Source organism: Cucurbita pepo, chromosome 19, assembly GCF_057944985.1.
Source record: "Cucurbita pepo subsp. pepo isolate OVF chromosome 19, ASM5794498v1, whole genome shotgun sequence".
NCBI classification, from domain to species: domain Eukaryota; kingdom Viridiplantae; phylum Streptophyta; class Magnoliopsida; order Cucurbitales; family Cucurbitaceae; genus Cucurbita; species Cucurbita pepo.
The window spans coordinates 8556188-8572775 of record NC_141816.1 but is presented as its reverse complement, the minus strand read 5'-3'; the positions used below and the strand labels follow the sequence as shown (position 1 = coordinate 8572775).

Genomic DNA, 16588 nt, shown 5'->3' with positions numbered 1-16588 from the left:
TTAGCGGGACTTTCCAACAATTCTCAACATGAAATACATATTATTTTTATATCTTACGACAATTCATACTAGATCTGACCAACTGTCTATCTTACCTTCTCTACGTTCTTGACGGCCCATCTTTGTCTTAGTAGAGTCTTTCAGTGGCATATTTTGGTTCTCTTCCCTATTACTTAGAAAAAGTAAGCCACCGGTTCAAGTACAAGATACTATCATTACCGTCTGGACAATTAGACATCCAACTCGTAATCGCAATGACCCAATTGCAAGAGCGGAGCTCTACCAACTAAGCTATATCCCCCCGAGCTAAGTGGGGCATACATGAAGGAGTCAGATGCTTCTTCTATTCTGGACTTGAACCAGAAACCTCGCCTGTGAAGTAAATCATCACACCTACGGTCCAACCAATTGGGAGAGAATCAATAGATTGCTTTTCGAGAGCGATTCATCCTTCCAACATATCTTGTTTAAAAACCATTTGGTATTTTTTTAAAAAAAATTAAATTTGTAAGTACTATTTTCAGCTATAAATTTTATTATTTAGTTATCTATTTTAAAACAATAGCATATTAAAACATAATTTTTAAAAATAAAAGACTAAAAACCAAATAGTCATAGATTTAATTCCAGTTTACATTGATAATTTTTAAGTTTTTTGGTCCAAAATTCAAACAATCTTACAATTATATTTTAGTCTTAAATCCCAAAGTCTTTCGCACTTAATTTTTATATTTCTGTTTTTAAACAATTTCTTGTTATTTCACTGTTACCATTAAATGTGCATTAAATTTATAAAATCCATTTTAATTTATAACAAATAAGTTATAGTGGCCATTATTAGTATTTATTTTAATATCTCGTAATAATTTATTTTAGTTTATACAATTTTAATATTTTGGTTATGGTTATCTTCGTCAATATATGAATATTTCATTTGAAATTCGGATGAATATTTTACTTCCTAGTCTTTTTAATAATGGTTGTAGTTCATAATTCAAACCCTACGTGGTGATTGTATGGGTTTGATTTTATTTCTTTTTCCAATATATTTTATTAAAATAATTTTGATTAAATTAGCCGTTTGAAAATTTTAAAAATTATAAAAAGAGAGAATTATGCGTGAGGGTAGTTTTTAAATTAGATGGTATAATTTTTTTTTTAATTAAATTATAAGTGGAGAAAATTTGAATCACTGACCATTTATTTTTAATTAACTCAAGTTGGTAGAGAACGAAGATGTTGTCCAAAATTTTTTAAAAGTGGAAACTCACGAATTTATAAGCGTTTCAAAACCTATATTTCCCGAAACAACACTTAGTGATCAGTAATTCATTGACCAAAGAACAAGCAGCCGGATGAATTGACAATCAATAGTTTGAGACGGGCTATTGAAAATCTCTTCCCTTAAAGAAGCGTAGTATGAATACCGTCATTCTAATGCAAACAATAAAAATAAACAAATTAAAAAGTACAAGGAAAACATGGCTATGCATGAGAACGCCTTACATGACTCATTTGATACAATCTCGTTCAAATTCTAAGTTCATATAAAAAATCGAAAGAAAGTGATGGGAGGGGATCTATCTTTTGACTTGGTCAAGAATATAGTTACCTTATTGCTCTCCCGATCAATGTAGATTTTTCAATATTCAAGTTTCATAGTTTTAGGATCTGCTATCCTAATCATGATTTTCCTACGTTTAAAAGAAAATAGTGTTAATTTAGATTATTATGATGTTCAATGTGCATAAGTTAATTCGAGATTATTCTAGATTCAATGAAAACAAAGTTGAAGACGAATTATAAACTGAATTTAAAGCTTCACATAGCAAAATTATTTGAATTGGGTTTACATTTACATGACCAACCCGACTCAATTTAATTCACAATACATTTTCGTAAGCTTCAGTGCAATTTCTGATGTACATACCAACGAGATACAAACCTTCTCCCAACTCTCTTTCGGCTCTATCCGAAGCGTAAAGTTCACAATAACATTTGTTTACCACATCAAATAGTGGAACAAAAGGGAAATATTGATACGGTTGAGAACTGTCATGAAGATTTGGTTCATGAATACTTTTGGTATTTTTCCTCCTTCGATTCATGTAACTATTGGATTCATTTGGTTCATCTCCCATATTGATACATTCTCCCATATCGGTACACGAATAATCTTCATTCATATAGGATTAATATTGCTATGTATAAAAACATTTGTCTAGCATTATTATGAGATATAGAGTTAGTAAACATTTGTCTAGCATTGTTATGAGATATAGAGTTAGTGTCATTTTGTATTTAGCTATAGGCAATTGGGAGGAACTTTGTGAGTGAGACTTCATAGTGTGAGAGTGTGAGATATGCACTTGTAAACACTTCTGTTATTGTGGTGGACTACCACCCATGGATATAGGGGAATTTATTCTTTCCGCACCACGTGAATCTTTGTGTCTCTTTGTTTATTTTTGTTTATGGAGGTATGAGAGCGATCAATCTCGCTTTCGCTTCCTGCTACAACAGATAGGTTATTCATCGCTACGCTCCAAATGAGCCTCTCCCTACTGCAATCTAAAGAACCGAAACCCAAACGTTTGACTGAAGAATTCGAAGAGGCAGTTTGATGCCAAAAGACATAGAAGAAGGCCATTTTGTTGTATCTGCAGCGGATGGTGATGAGAAAGAGATTGTCATTAATTTGGATTTCTTGTCTGACCCTATATTCTTAAGGCTATTGTGAGCTGGGAAAGGAAGAATATGGATTCCAATAGAAGGGAGCTCTAAAATAGTCCCTTGATGATGAAAGTTCCACATCCGCTCATTTAGGAAATGATCATGGGTTTATAATCAGGTAATACTATCTCTATTGGGACGAGGCCTTTTGGGGAAGCCCAAAGCAAAGCCACGAGAGCTTATGTTTAAAGTGGACAATATCATATCATTTTGGAGAGTCGTGTTCATCTAACATGGTATCAGAGCCATGCCCTAAACTTAGTTGTGCCAATAGATTGGTAAATCCTCAAACATCGAACAAAGGACTCCAAAAGAAAAAGGAGTTGAACCTCGATTAAGGAGAGGCGTACTTTGTTCGAGGGGAGGTGTTGAATGATGAAAGTCCCACATCGGCTAATTTGCGTTTATAATCCAGGAACACTATTTTCATTGGGATGAGGCCTTTTGGGGAAGCCCAAAGCAAATAATCAAGGAATACTATTTTCAGAATGAGGCCTTTTGGAGAAAGCCTAAAGCAAAGTCATAAAAGCTTATGCTCAAATTAGATAATATCATATCATTGTGGAGAGTAGTGTTCATCTAACAGCTTACAATCAGCTATCAGGTGCACCTAGTAGTGTTCATATCATAACCAGCTATCAGGCAACTAAAAAGTTGCACCTCCATTTTTTTCTCTTGGTTTCTACACAGCTGAGATACAAATGTCTACGCAATGAATCAAATTCCTTTATATCTTTTCTTTATCACTATTGCCAGTGCTCTTTTCGCAAGTAATAGACTTACACCACATTCTTGAAAAGGGAAAAGAACAGGGTTTCATGTAAGACATGCAAATTGCAGCAAGACAAGGCTATATATAATGCAACATTGGCAGAACATCCAAATCTAGTTTGAAATACTTACAAAATTGTTTGATGCTGTTATTTTATCTCAGAACAGTTATTTGGCCCAACTGGTTCTTTCAAGCAATTAGATATTGCAATGACAGCTGATTCAATAGACGCATCTTCACCCTGTTTAAGTCACCAGATTGACAATATGAGATGCTGATTATGACCATATTTTAGTGAACATAGAAAAAACTCACAACCATATTCTAGGAATAAATTGTTTAGCTTCTACTATAAATATTCCTCCAACCTACCAAGGTTTTCATCCCAAGAAATTCCCAAGAAATCTAAAGCACAGAGTGCAGTAGTTTCGATCTCTTTTTTATTAGCGTTAATTTTATTAGTGTTAATAAAGAGTTGTGTTCAACAATATCCATCGGAGACGTTACCTTCTCTTTCCAATAAAATATGTTTCCATACTTTCCAGCCAAACGGCTCCAAAAGCTCCGTGGAATGTCCAAATCGACAGATGCTCCGACGTTGAAGTTCAATATGTTACCTGCATGAAGATATCAATAGAATGTCATTGTCATCAAAGACATATGGGGAGGAAAGTGTCCTAACATTGTGCATACCAAATGTAGGATCGGCAACAAACACAATTGTTCTATCATCCACTTGCCAGAAATCTTTGATCGCCAACCCTGTGAAAAGCATTACATTGATTGTTTCTGCGGATTAGATTGGAAATCATAGCTCAAGAAGCTTGACATATGTGTGTGTGTGAGAAACATTCAAAGTTTATGAAGCATTAATAAATTGAAGTTACGCTTACACATACAATTTTCTAGTAAGATTCAGTCAATGTATTTTAATAGATTTAGTGATGAAGTCCTCAACATTAAAACTGAGCAATTCAATTATCTGCTGATTGAAGCGTGGGAGTAGCAGAAGTCTGGAAGACAATAGGAACGTGTTTTGATTCCTGATACAAGTTGCTGAAAGATGAAGACGATAAAACATAGAACAAACCTGGTGTCACAGGATAATTTTGGGCCAAAACTCGCAACTTATAACCAGTATCCTTCTCAATGTCAGCAATTTCTTGTTTCAGCCTAATTTCCTGTTCATAGAAAAATCAGAAACAGCAATGGCCACATGATGAAGATCAAATGCACAAAAAATACATCAAAGAACACAACAAAAAGAAGAAAAAAAAATGATGAAGCAAAGCAACCACACCTGACCATCAGATAGAAATCCAGCAACATCAATGACAGAGGTGAACTCCTTGGGAAGCAATTCTGGTTTGTTAACCCCAACTATAGCGTCCGCAAATCCAACTCCTACGAGGCACGCTCACTGAATTACTGTTAGCATCGATTAAATCCAAACTTTCTATAACAAGGTAGAGACAATTCCATCATAATGTCCGACCTAATTTCATAATCTAAACAATGAATCCCGAAACAGCTCACAGAACTCAACATTCTTTCACAGAACTCAACATTCTTTATTCATCTTAACTACGATAACTTGCAAAAATGAATGATTACCAGAGATAGCTATTCCGAGCGCGAGAGCTCCAGAAAGCGCGAAACTCAGAGATTTTTGGGGAAAACGAAGAAGCCAATTGCTGTAATCAGTTGATTTTTTGGACGGAAATGATGGCGGAGACAAGCAAGATAATGATCTGGAAACCGACGGTGAAGCTTTCGAGAATGAGAGAGACGGCGACGGAAGAAGAAGATGACGAAGATGCATAAACGCCATTATTGAACTTTTCTGGATGCTCGTTGCTGTGTTTGTGCCATAGATTTTGGATAGACTTAAGTGTTCTAGAAACAGAAGATGGAGAAAGAGATGATTTAATTTGCAAATAAAATAATGTCAACACTAATTTAATTTATTACAAAATGCTCAAAATTTCTATTTTATTATATTATTAGAAAAATAAATTTATCATAAACTAAATTTTAACATAGCTATATATATATATATATATATACTTCATTTTCGGGATTTTATCGTTGTCCCCCCCCCCTTAGATAACCGTGACATTTCACATTGGTTGAGGAGGAGAATGAAACGCCCTTGTAACGGTGTAGAAACCTTTCCCTAGCAGACGCGTTTTAAAGCCTTGAGGGAATGCTCAAAGAGGACACAATATCTCCCAGCGGTGGGCCTAGGGTGTTAACAAATGGTATCAAGCCAAGCGGCGGGCGATCTGCCAGCGAGGAAGCTATTCTCCGAAGGGGGTAGACACGGGGTAGATTGCCAGTAAAGACGCTAGGCCTGGAAGGGGGGCGAATTTCCCCGAAGAGATAGACACGAGGCCTACAGAAAGCGCTACTAAATTTTTTTTCTAGTTCCCATAAAAAAATTAAATATATTTTGGTCATGTATTTTAATTTTTTAATATTTAAATTTAGTTCTTATATTTTTAATGCTTAAAATTAGTTTGGTTTTTTGTTAATTTTTTTAATATAAAAAATATTTTTATTAATCTTCTCGATTAAAATTATTTCTATTATTTAAGAAATTGTAATAAAAATTAATTGTGAACTAAGACGGAAGAGAGCTGAGTGGGCTTTCCAAGGCCCACACGGGAGGCCCAAAATGGAAATAAATCAGACAAAACTCTGGAAAAAAAAAAAAAAAAAGTTTCTTCGACGCTATATAAATACATGCATCATCACAGCTCGGTTATTCATCGATCTCGTTTTCTCATTCTCTGGTTTTTTTTTTTTTTTTTTTCCTCTTCAAAAATTTTCTTTCCTCATCGATCTCTATTTCCAAGGGTCTTGCCGGGGTTTATCCATTTTCCTCCGTCAAATTTCTTTTTTTCATTTTCGTTTGAATTCTTGGATTCCCTCCATCTCGCTGACTTCCTGTAAACCCTAACGATCTTCTTCTTAGGGTTTTAATTTTGTTGTTCCATCCTGGAGTCTTCTCGGCTTTGAAGTATCTGTGTTGATCGAAGATTCCATATCACTTGTTGGAAAGCTCGGGGGAATCTGTGCTTTTCTTGGCTAATTTTGTGAGTTTCTTCAGGCTTGCTGGTTCGTCATTTTGAATTTTCGATAGACCTGCTTCTTTCGGTTTCGTTTTGAAGTCTCTGCAATTACGGGTCTCAGAGGGAGGGAATCCTTTTCTCCCCCGCGGACTTTCAAGGAACTGCTGGCCTGCTCTTTCAATTTTGAATTTCGAGCGCGTTTTTTCCCCCCATTTGGTATTAATAGGCCAGATGAGAGCGGTTACTTTTCTGATATGACGTTTGATTGGAAGTTGTTTGATTTTAGTGCTTAGTAATGGGGTGAATCACGCAGGCCCAGTGAAAGCCATAAATGACTCGAGAATTTGAATATGAGCCATGGAGGTGGGAAATTTACGAGAGAGATTGAAAATCAGGTGGATCGTTTTAGAAGAGCTGGAGCTGATGATTTTGGGCGAGCGGCGTCGAAGATTGCAGCAGCACAAATATGCCAGAGTCTGGGATTTCAGGGATCGAAGGAGTCTGCTTTGGACACGCTGGCGGAAATTGTAATAGTGTATCTTAGTAACGTGGGAAAGATGGCGAATTTCTATTCTAACTTAGCTGGAAGAACTGAGTGTAATGTGTTTGACATTGTTAGAGGACTTAAAGATTTAGAAGCACTTGGGTCTAGTCAAGATGCTGAGGTTAGCCGTTGTCTTGCAGGTTCACGTTCAATTCAAGAAATTTTGGAGTATATGTATTCGGTGCAAGAGATTCCATTTGCTCAGCCAGTGCCGCAGTTTCCTATTATTAAGAACTGCAACGTGCTGCCGAGTTTCATTCAAATGAGGGAAACACCTCCTAGTAAACATATACCCAATTGGCTACCTGCTTTTCCTGATCCCCACACTTACATTTATACGCCAGTGTGGAATAAGAGAACAACGGACCCTCGCACCGACAAGATCGAGCAAGCAAAGCAGAGGAGAAAGGCAGAGAAGTCATTTTTAAGTCTGCAGCAGCGGTTGGTTGTTGATACTGGCAACATAGAGGAAGAATTACCTATTTTGAATAGTAACACATCCCATGATTCAGAATTACAACCGAGGAAGGATGCTGTTTCCGTGGCCAAATCGCCTCTTAAACATTCAGATCATGTGTTTGATGACGGTGGTTCTGTGTTAGAGGCATTTGCTCCAGTCATAGAAGCTGTTAAAGGCAGTGGCTTTTATGACGACGAAGAGGGTGAGAAGAAGGATCTTCCCACTATTAGGCATCCTGTTCAATTTAAGTTCAAAACTGGGAAGAAGCTTCTTGGTGATTCTTTGGATTTGAACATTCAAAAGAAAGGAATTAGTAGAACAACAGTCTTGGTTGGACGGTATGATGAAAGGGATGATAGGAAACGAAGAGCTGAATACATTCTTAGGAAATCTATGGAGAACCCGCAAGAACTCAATCAGTTGTGAATAAATATATTGACTGGCGTTAGTAATTTAATCTAGGTATTTGGTATTAGCTGGTGCAATTGTTGCTTTAGTTAACAGCATATCTTCCTTGTAGTACGGCCATTCTTGTAATTTACATTGAGTTCCTTATATTTCTACTCAGGATTTTTTCAGAGATGCAAATGCTTGTGAAAATTTTATCGAGAAGGTCTCGGTCTCAGTCTCGTGTCTCTTTTCATCTCTCACATTGTGTTTTCAACTGTTTGTTCTGTTATTGAGTTGTGATATTGAATCTTTTGGCTCCTTGGTTTGTGCACTCTGTAGTCAAAGTCCAATTTCCCTTTTTGCATTATAAAATGCATACAAGAAAGGAGGATGTTGAATTCAAGCTTAATGAAACCATGAAACTAACGGATTTCTTTTTGCAGGTAAAGTACTGAAAGGTGGCCATTCTTTGCAGCTTCTGGATTGGTGCTCTCTTCTTGTCCTCTGATTAACCTGCTTGAACTGCAGGACCAAATTCTCCTTTAGTTTTTTCTTCATGGCACAGGTATGATTTGAAGGTTACTATTTCTCTACTTTACTGCTTTCAGATTTGATTTATGCTTTTTATGACTTAGATTTACCAAACCTGATCTTCCCTAGGAAACCTACTGAACGTTTCTGAATGGTATGATTTGTCCTTGAGAGTAAAACATTAAGCTGCAGCTAAAAAGATATCAGAACCTAGTTTGGATGTTGTAACCATGATTTGTCTCGAGAGAACAGTCGAGATGCGTGCAAGTTAGTAAGAACGCTCACAGATATAAAATAAAACAACGCCACCTTAGACCTGCATCATGAATGAATTTAGATAGGTGGACACTTTACTTTTATCATATCTGTTAAGCAAAAGGAGGGGCAAGAACGAGCCAAAATGAGTTATAGCTGTTTTAGTACTGTAAGATCTCTGCATATTCCTGTGTTTTATTATTGTTCTTTCAACTGTAATGCTCAAATAATGTGTTTGTTTTCTCCCTCAATGTTGTCTGGAAGGTGAATTATTGATCGACCCGTTTAATGTTCGATTTTGTGGAGTTGGATAAGGATAGGATTTGAGAGACAAGGTTCAAAGTTGTGTCTATGGAGTTTTTCCTTTTTATGTTGCTTTCTGCTGTGTTATTTAGATCCCCTTCAGTCTGCTGGAAGGAAGTTGCGTCTTCTTAGAGCAAACATCCTTGCTTTATATACCCAGACTACTTTCTTGGAGGCTTTTTGATAAATTAAGCATTGGAATGTCATGCTACAAAATGGTTTCCGAGCTGACCCTTTGCGACATGCTTGTCGATCCTTCCGAAAAACAGAAATTTAAGTTATGCCTTGTTGTCCAATCCCCATACATCGACCTTGTTAAGTTTCAATGGGAAATATTTTGATCCGAGTCCCTTTTGAGTCAAGCCTGATTAACAGTTAATTTTAGTTTCCTCAGATTGTCTGCCAGTTTTATTTAGATTTTTCCTTATAAACTCGTTCATATATATGTGGCTTGTGTGCACGTTCAGATGACAAATAGAAATTGTATGGTTAGCTATTTGGTTTTTTGTTTTCGAAATTTGTGCATATTTTCTCATTAGATCGGTGTACAATGGGTATCATCATTCATAACCAAACATTTGAATCCTTGAACTATATGAACTAAATGAACTAAAATTTTAATTTAAATGGAATATTTAGGGCAAACTATTGTCTCAACATGAACTTCGAAATTTTATATCTAGAAAGTGTATATGAAATTTGATCCGGACTGACCCGATAGCTAGAGTATTGGTAACCTTCTAGAAATGTAAGTTGACTCGAACATAGATTAATTAATTAATCTAATTATTATTGAATTGTAAGTTTTTATTTCCCTAATCTTCATTTTTATCGTTGTTATTATTTGAACTGTCAAGACTATATCATGGGCTGCATTGGAGAGTGTGCCCTCTCATGATAGAACATTCTGGATTTATCTGAGAAGAAAATAAATAAATAAGAATAAATATTATTTATAATTATATTAATGGATAATTCTAGAGATTCGAAAGTCAAAGCAATGAGAAAAACGTTGAGTCGCCTTCGTGTTGATATACGTTGGTAGTTAAAAAAAAAAAAAAAAAAAAAAAAAACATTTTTTTTTTCTTCACAAAATGCTCTCCTATTTTTCTTCACAAAAGCATGAAATGCAATTAAATAATAATAATAATAAAAAAGTAAAACGAGTTTTAAAAAAATATTTAAATGGGATTAAATTTAAACATCTACTTCTCTAGTCGATATTGTAAAATTGTACAGTTATGTCCGAGTAATATGTTGAGTGAAAGATTCAAGCATTTGACCTTTTAATAGAAAACGAGTTGTGGTAATGTAGTAACGCCGAGTGAAAGATTCGAGCATTTGACATTTTGAAGGTGAATTACGTTCGTGCAGTATAACGAATGAAAGATTCAAGTATCTACCCTCTTGATAGAACGCGAGTTATGTTCATGTGAGTGAAAGATTCGAGCATTCGACCAATTGATATAAGGTATAAATGTCTTATTATTATTATTTATTTATTTATTTATTTATTTATTTTTATTAAGGATGAAATTAAATATTCTAGAACTAAGTAAGAAGTAAAATAATAATAATAATAATAATAAAAGAATAAAAAGAAAAAGGAAAAGAACAACGAACCTTTTCTTTCTTAACAAGAAAAGGAGCAACCAATGGCATAAATATCATATCCCAACCTCTCTATACTCAGATCTCTCCATATACTTCCTATCGCCATTTCTCCTCTGATTTTGTTGTCTCTGCACAACTCAGCCGCCTCTTGTCTTCTGTTTGGCCATCGACATGGCGAATCAAGCTGAATCCTCCGACTCGTAAGCTCTCTCCCCAATTTCCTAGATCCCAATTTCAATTCTTCTTCATCTTCTTCATTTCGTGTTTTTCCGATGAGTAATTTCTGCTCTGATTGTGCGTTTGTTGCCTGATTATGCTGTCAATGCGTTTTTTTTTTTTTCTTTCTTTCTTTCTTCCAGTAAGGGTTCCAAGAGAGATTTTAGTACTGCGATTCTAGAGCGCAAGAAAGCCGCGAACCGGCTTATTGTCGATGAGGCCGTCAATGATGACAACTCGGTGGTTGCGCTTCACCCTGATACTATGGAGAAGCTTCAACTCTTCCGTGGCGATACGATCTTGATCAAGGTATGATTTTATTCTCGCTTTTATGTATCAGTTGTTTATCATTTCCTGGACGTTATTTGTTCATTGAGCTAGGTTTTTAAAAATGTTTTGCCCTAAGTGATGTTGCTGAATTTTGTAGGATCGGGGAGGTTTGCTCTTCCCTTTTTGGATTGTGTGTGTGTGTGTGTGTTTTGAAAAAAATAAAATTTCATAATTTTAGATTAACTAGTGGTTCCATTTGGTATCTCGGGTTCGTGAATTGAGTGCGTTTTGATTTTTGGAGTAGAGGGCGTCATTTGTTCTTCTAGGCGGTCTTTTCTTTTTGAGTTCGGAAAGTTTAATATTGTGGACTTTGTGGTTGTTATGAAGTTTGGGTTGGGTTTACATAGCTTGTGGTTATACCATAGAAATGAATAGTTATAGAAGTTTATGTAGCTTGTGTGTTGATTTGCAAGTTGTGAGTTTGAGATTTATAGAAGTTATTGGAAGCCTAGAAGACGAGTTTCATTAACCTGTGCTATTCTGAAGTTTTTAGTAATAAGTTACCACAACTCTCCATTTCTGCTCAGAAGACTACTTAAACAATTTTGTCTGCTATGTACATCATTGCCAGATCTTGAAATATTGTTTTTGAAATTTGGTCAGGAGGAATTGTGGACTTTTTAGTGAGAATTCCAGGTTTTTTTTTTTTTTGGATGAGAATCTTGTGGCTGAGTGCAAAATTGTTCTGAGGATAGTTTTCTGTTTTCTTTTGGAAACTGATTCTGATTGGACGACTTATGAAGTCAATGTTATTGTACACGGAGCAAATTTGTAATTTAGGAAGAAATAGTAACTTCATTATTGCTATTATTTTGGTAAAACAAATCATTAGTGAGCATGCTAACAAAAAACAGCTTTATTAAACCGTTATCTAACGTGTTCGTACATGATTTTTGTTCTGCAAAAACGGAACCGTCTAAAATCAGTCCTTTGGGTTTCTTTTTCCCTAGCTTCTAATTGGAACAAAAGACTTCTAGAATTATCTTCCTTTTTTTTTTTTTTCTGGTTCCACCCAATTAGATAGTATTTTAAGATCTCCTTTGTTCTTGGAAGGGGATGGACTTCGCTTCCTTCCCTTTTACTCTTGTCCATTTCGGGATCTTAGGAACTTCTTCCTGGGAAAAAAAATGTTGCTTTCTCATACTCACAGCTTGAGAACGTTCTTGAATGGCATGCAATATTTTGTTTGTAACTGTAACTTTTGTCTTCCTTCTGGAGTTCAGGGGAAGAAAAGGAGGGATACAATCTGCATCGCTCTTGCTGATGACACATGTGATGAACCAAAAATAAGAATGAACAAGGTTGTGAGAAGCAACCTTCGGGTGAGGCTTGGAGATGTTGTCTCCGTGCATCAGTGTGCTGATGTGAAATATGGAAAGCGGGTACACATTCTTCCAGTAGATGACACTATTGAAGGTGTCACTGGGAATCTTTTTGATGCATACTTAAAACGTGAGATTCTATCCTACCTATTTCTTTCCGTTGATTTGTCTTTTGCTTCTTGTTTGTTTTAATTTCTGGCAAGTTCATTTGATCCTTCCCCTTTCCCAATTTATTACATGATTGACCAAGTGTTTTTTTTTCAATTGACTTTTTAGAATATGCTCATACATTACCTTTTCCATCATTTTTAGTTATTTGGTTTATGGAATGTTGTGACTTGTGATACTTGATATTGCAGTCCGCTCATGTGCTTTTCGTTTATCTTAAGTATGTATATCATTGGCGTACAGTGCATTGCCGGGAAGCAGCTTGTTTATCACTATTTTTTTATGTGTGTTTATCACTATTTTTGAAAATCTTGAACAAGTTCCTTTATACATTTAAAATTTGGTGTAAAGCAATTTTGTCTTCCCCTATCCTCTGTTTGCATCCAAATGTGTCTTTTCTCTTTTACATATTTTAATTGAAACGGGTTCAACTACTTGACGGTACCTGTTATGGTTTTCTTTGATTTTCAAAACTTTTAATGCACTTTCCTAATTAATAATATGTATGTATTTGCATGTCTTTGGTACATAGCTTTAGATAGATCTTCGACAAAGGTAGATAACTTTTCATACGTATAACATTTGGTCACATTTAAGCATAGATTTTTTTTTAATACACTGAAGTTTGCATATTTCTTAGTTCTTATATTGTTCATATCATGCAGCTTATTTCTTGGAGGCCTATCGCCCAGTGAGGAAGGGTGATCTCTTCCTTGTGAGGGGAGGAATGAGAAGTGTGGAGTTCAAGGTTATTGAAACTGATCCTCCTGAGTATTGTGTGGTTGCTCCCGACACTGAAATCTTCTGTGAAGGGGAGCCTGTGAGAAGAGAGGATGAAGATAGGTTAGATGAGGTTGGTTATGATGACGTTGGTGGTGTTAGAAAACAAATGGCACAAATCCGTGAATTGGTGGAACTGCCACTGAGACATCCACAGCTTTTTAAATCCATTGGAGTAAAGCCACCTAAGGGAATTCTGCTTTATGGACCCCCTGGATCTGGAAAGACCTTGATTGCCCGAGCTGTAGCTAATGAAACTGGGGCTTTCTTTTTCTGTATCAATGGACCAGAGATTATGTCGAAGTTAGCTGGAGAAAGTGAAAGTAATCTTAGGAAAGCTTTTGAGGAGGCAGAAAAGAATGCTCCATCTATTATCTTTATTGATGAGATTGATTCAATTGCTCCTAAGCGAGAAAAGACTCATGGAGAAGTCGAGAGAAGGATTGTTTCTCAGCTACTGACACTTATGGATGGGTTAAAATCTCGTGCCCATGTCATTGTTATTGGAGCTACAAATCGTCCAAACAGCATCGATCCAGCCTTGAGGCGATTTGGAAGGTTTGACAGGGAAATCGATATTGGAGTGCCTGATGAAGTTGGGCGCCTTGAGGTTCTTCGTATCCATACCAAGAATATGAAGCTTGCTGAAGATGTAAGATTTCAATTGTGTATACTTCTTTCTAATTGCCTTTGCTTGTCGGTTGCAACATCGTCAAAGGAGTTCACTCATTTTCTTATGTTGGATATTGCAGGTTGACTTAGAAAGAATCTCCAAGGATACACATGGGTATGTTGGAGCTGACTTGGCAGCTCTTTGTACTGAGGCTGCACTTCAATGCATTAGAGAGAAGATGGATGTGATTGATTTAGAAGATGAAACAATAGATGCCGAAATTCTTAACTCAATGGCAGTTACAAATGAGCACTTCCAGACTGCTCTTGGGACGAGTAATCCTTCTGCTCTTCGTGAAACTGTAAGTGCTCGTGGTGGCATTAACTGCAGCTTGCGTTTTAGCATTCGTTGGTGCGATACTGTGTGTTGATTTAATTTTCTTTTGTCAGGTCGTCGAAGTGCCCAATGTCAGCTGGCAAGATATCGGAGGTCTTGAGAATGTCAAGAGGGAACTTCAAGAGGTAAGTCATGCTCCTGATGAATGATCTTCTTAGTTTGGAGAAAATTCATTCATGATCTAATTTTGTTCTGTTTCTCAATTAGACTGTACAATATCCAGTGGAACATCCCGAGAAGTTCGAGAAATTTGGAATGTCACCATCAAAGGGAGTTCTTTTCTATGGCCCTCCAGGATGTGGTAAAACTCTTCTGGCCAAAGCTATTGCAAATGAATGCCAGGCCAACTTCATCAGTGTCAAGGGTCCTGAATTGCTTACTATGTGGTTTGGAGAAAGTGAGGCCAATGTTCGGGAAATTTTTGACAAGGCGCGCCAGTCTGCACCTTGTGTTCTGTTCTTTGACGAGCTCGACTCTATTGCCACTCAGGTTCGTATTCCCATACTCATGTAACTATTCAACATTATTGTTGTGTAAGTCAACCTGATAGAGAACTGTGTAAAATTAAGTTTTGCAAATCTTTTATAACCTTTTTGGACTAAACTATCTGCAGAGAGGCAGCAGCGTGGGAGATGCTGGAGGCGCTGCCGATCGAGTTCTGAACCAACTCCTTACTGAAATGGACGGAATGTCAGCAAAGAAGACTGTCTTCATAATTGGAGCTACCAACAGACCAGATATTATAGATCCTGCACTTCTTCGTCCAGGACGTCTCGATCAATTGATTTATATTCCTCTTCCCGACGAGGATTCTCGTCACCAAATTTTCAAGGCTTGTTTGAGGAAGTCTCCAATATCAAAAGATGTAGACCTTAGAGCCCTAGCTAAGTACACTCAGGGCTTTAGTGGTGCTGATATTACAGAAATCTGCCAGCGTGCTTGCAAATATGCTATCAGAGAGAATATTGAGAAAGTAAAATCCTGCACTTCGAATCCTATCATATTTTCAGTTGTGCACACATTTAAATATTTTCTGTGTTGCAGGATATTGAGAGGGAGAGGAGGAGAAGAGATAATCCTGAGGCCATGGAAGAAGATGTAGAAGACGAGGTGGCAGAGATTAAAGCTGCTCATTTCGAGGAGTCGATGAGGTTCGCTCGTAGAAGTGTGAGTGATGCTGATATCCGTAAATACCAGGCATTTGCTCAAACACTGCAGCAGTCAAGAGGGTTTGGTTCTGAGTTCAGATTCTCAGAAAACACTTCTGGAACTGCAGCAGCCGACCCGTTTGCAGCCTCGGCGGGCGGGGCTGATGACGATGATCTTTACAACTAGGTTTTTCATGTGTCATGTAAGTTTAGAACTAGAACGTTTCTTCTTCTTATACTGCAAATCTGTGTCCGTTTCCCATATAAATTATCTGTCGGGGGAGGAGGAGCCTAGAGTTGGAGGGCTGTTTGGTCCCATTCGTGGCTTCAGGGCACTCCCCTTGGGTAGTGATACGTGCCTATAATGTAGACTTTGAGCTGGTTTACTTGCTATTACTGCTTTATAATGGTTACTTTATTAGAACTCCATAAGATTGCTGTTTGAGCACACTACTCAATTTCTTTGAAATCTTAACTCCCTTGCGGCTTTTCTATCCCTCCAGAGGGAGGTTTGCCAATAGTGCATATATTTTTTTGTCGTACTGTTCTTTCTCGTTCGTACTTAAAAGATCAATGGTTTGGGTAATGTTCATACTCATGTTGAATGTGTATTTAACCGAATGCTTGTTAGCACAACACAAAAAATATGATTCAAATGCTAGTCATACAAGCCGAAACCATGGCTTCACTTGTTAGGCAACGCTTTTTAATCGTAAAGAAAGACAGAAAGACAATATTTCAAGGGTGTTATACATCAAACTTTTTTGAATGTTTGTGACATTTTTAGTTTGTTATATCATATTTTTATCTCATGTCCGTATCCTTTTTTATTATACGGTTCAAAAGTTGCAAACCCCCAAAAATCTTATAACACAAAGACAAATTTTACACATATCTCACCACATACATGATTGGTACAAACTACTAGTTAGAGAAAAA

At 36.6% G+C, this 16588-nt stretch overlaps 3 protein-coding genes across 13 annotated transcripts; 2 read left to right on the top strand and 1 right to left on the bottom strand.

Annotated features, from left to right (window-relative positions):
* Nucleotides 1–1386: 1386 nt before the first annotated feature.
* On the bottom strand, nucleotides 1387–5418 carry LOC111781314 (thylakoid lumenal 15.0 kDa protein 2, chloroplastic). 5 transcript variants are annotated; one of them, XM_023661835.2, is made up of 7 exons: nucleotides 5120–5416; nucleotides 4806–4909; nucleotides 4596–4686; nucleotides 4199–4267; nucleotides 4013–4122; nucleotides 3637–3746; nucleotides 1387–1694 (listed from the first exon to the last, which is right to left on the bottom strand). In XM_023661835.2, exons 1-6 carry the CDS (start codon nucleotides 5334–5336, stop codon nucleotides 3654–3656), a joined length of 684 nt encoding a protein of 227 aa, XP_023517603.2. In that variant the 5' UTR covers nucleotides 5337–5416; the 3' UTR covers nucleotides 1387–1694; nucleotides 3637–3653. The 5 variants fall into 5 exon arrangements, with proteins under 5 accessions (XP_023517603.2, XP_086975992.1, XP_086975991.1 ...); XM_087119866.1 differs by lacking the exon at nucleotides 1387–1694 and adding an exon at nucleotides 1790–2660; XM_087119865.1 differs by lacking the exon at nucleotides 1387–1694 and adding an exon at nucleotides 3440–3524.
* Nucleotides 5419–6289: 871 nt separating this feature from the next.
* Nucleotides 6290–9558, top strand: LOC111781313 (transcription initiation factor TFIID subunit 8). Of its 7 annotated transcripts, none has more exons than XR_015414581.1 (3): nucleotides 6291–8045; nucleotides 8417–8538; nucleotides 9223–9558. XR_015414581.1 is itself a non-coding variant. In XM_023661833.2 (2 exons), exons 1-2 carry the CDS (start codon nucleotides 6930–6932, stop codon nucleotides 8007–8009), a joined length of 993 nt encoding a protein of 330 aa, XP_023517601.2. In that variant the 5' UTR covers nucleotides 6290–6929; the 3' UTR covers nucleotides 8010–8195. The 7 variants fall into 7 exon arrangements, 4 of the variants coding, with proteins under 4 accessions (XP_023517601.2, XP_023517598.2, XP_023517599.2 ...); XR_015414579.1 differs by having other exon boundaries at nucleotides 9155–9558; XR_015414580.1 differs by lacking the exon at nucleotides 9223–9558 and adding an exon at nucleotides 8634–9139.
* Nucleotides 9559–10708: 1150 nt separating this feature from the next.
* LOC111781393 (cell division cycle protein 48 homolog) lies at nucleotides 10709–16176 on the top strand. The gene is made up of 9 exons (XM_023661951.2): nucleotides 10709–10876; nucleotides 11036–11201; nucleotides 12446–12674; nucleotides 13378–14144; nucleotides 14245–14466; nucleotides 14555–14626; nucleotides 14709–14990; nucleotides 15115–15474; nucleotides 15546–16176. The coding sequence occupies exons 1-9, from the start codon at nucleotides 10848–10850 to the stop codon at nucleotides 15834–15836; spliced, it is 2418 nt and encodes an 805-aa protein (XP_023517719.2). The 5' UTR covers nucleotides 10709–10847; the 3' UTR covers nucleotides 15837–16176.
* The last annotated feature ends 412 nt before the right edge of the window (nucleotides 16177–16588 follow it).

Coding starts and splice junctions, on each gene's coding strand:
- LOC111781314 (XM_087119867.1), bottom strand. CDS start 5,336: ATGGCGTTTATGCATCTTCGTCATCTTCTTCTTCCGTCGCCGTCTCTC. Junction 4,687..4,805: donor GATTTCTATCTGATGGTCAG/GTGTGGTTGCTT, acceptor TTCTATGAACAG/GAAATTAGGCTGAAACAAGA. Junction 4,268..4,595: donor AAATTATCCTGTGACACCAG/GTTTGTTCTATG, acceptor TGCTTTTCACAG/GGTTGGCGATCAAAGATTTC.
- LOC111781313 (XM_023661830.2), top strand. CDS start 6,930: ATGAGCCATGGAGGTGGGAAATTTACGAGAGAGATTGAAAATCAGGTG.
- LOC111781393 (XM_023661951.2), top strand. CDS start 10,848: ATGGCGAATCAAGCTGAATCCTCCGACTC. Junction 11,202..12,445: donor GCGATACGATCTTGATCAAG/GTATGATTTTAT, acceptor TCTGGAGTTCAG/GGGAAGAAAAGGAGGGATAC. Junction 15,475..15,545: donor TCAGAGAGAATATTGAGAAA/GTAAAATCCTGC, acceptor TCTGTGTTGCAG/GATATTGAGAGGGAGAGGAG.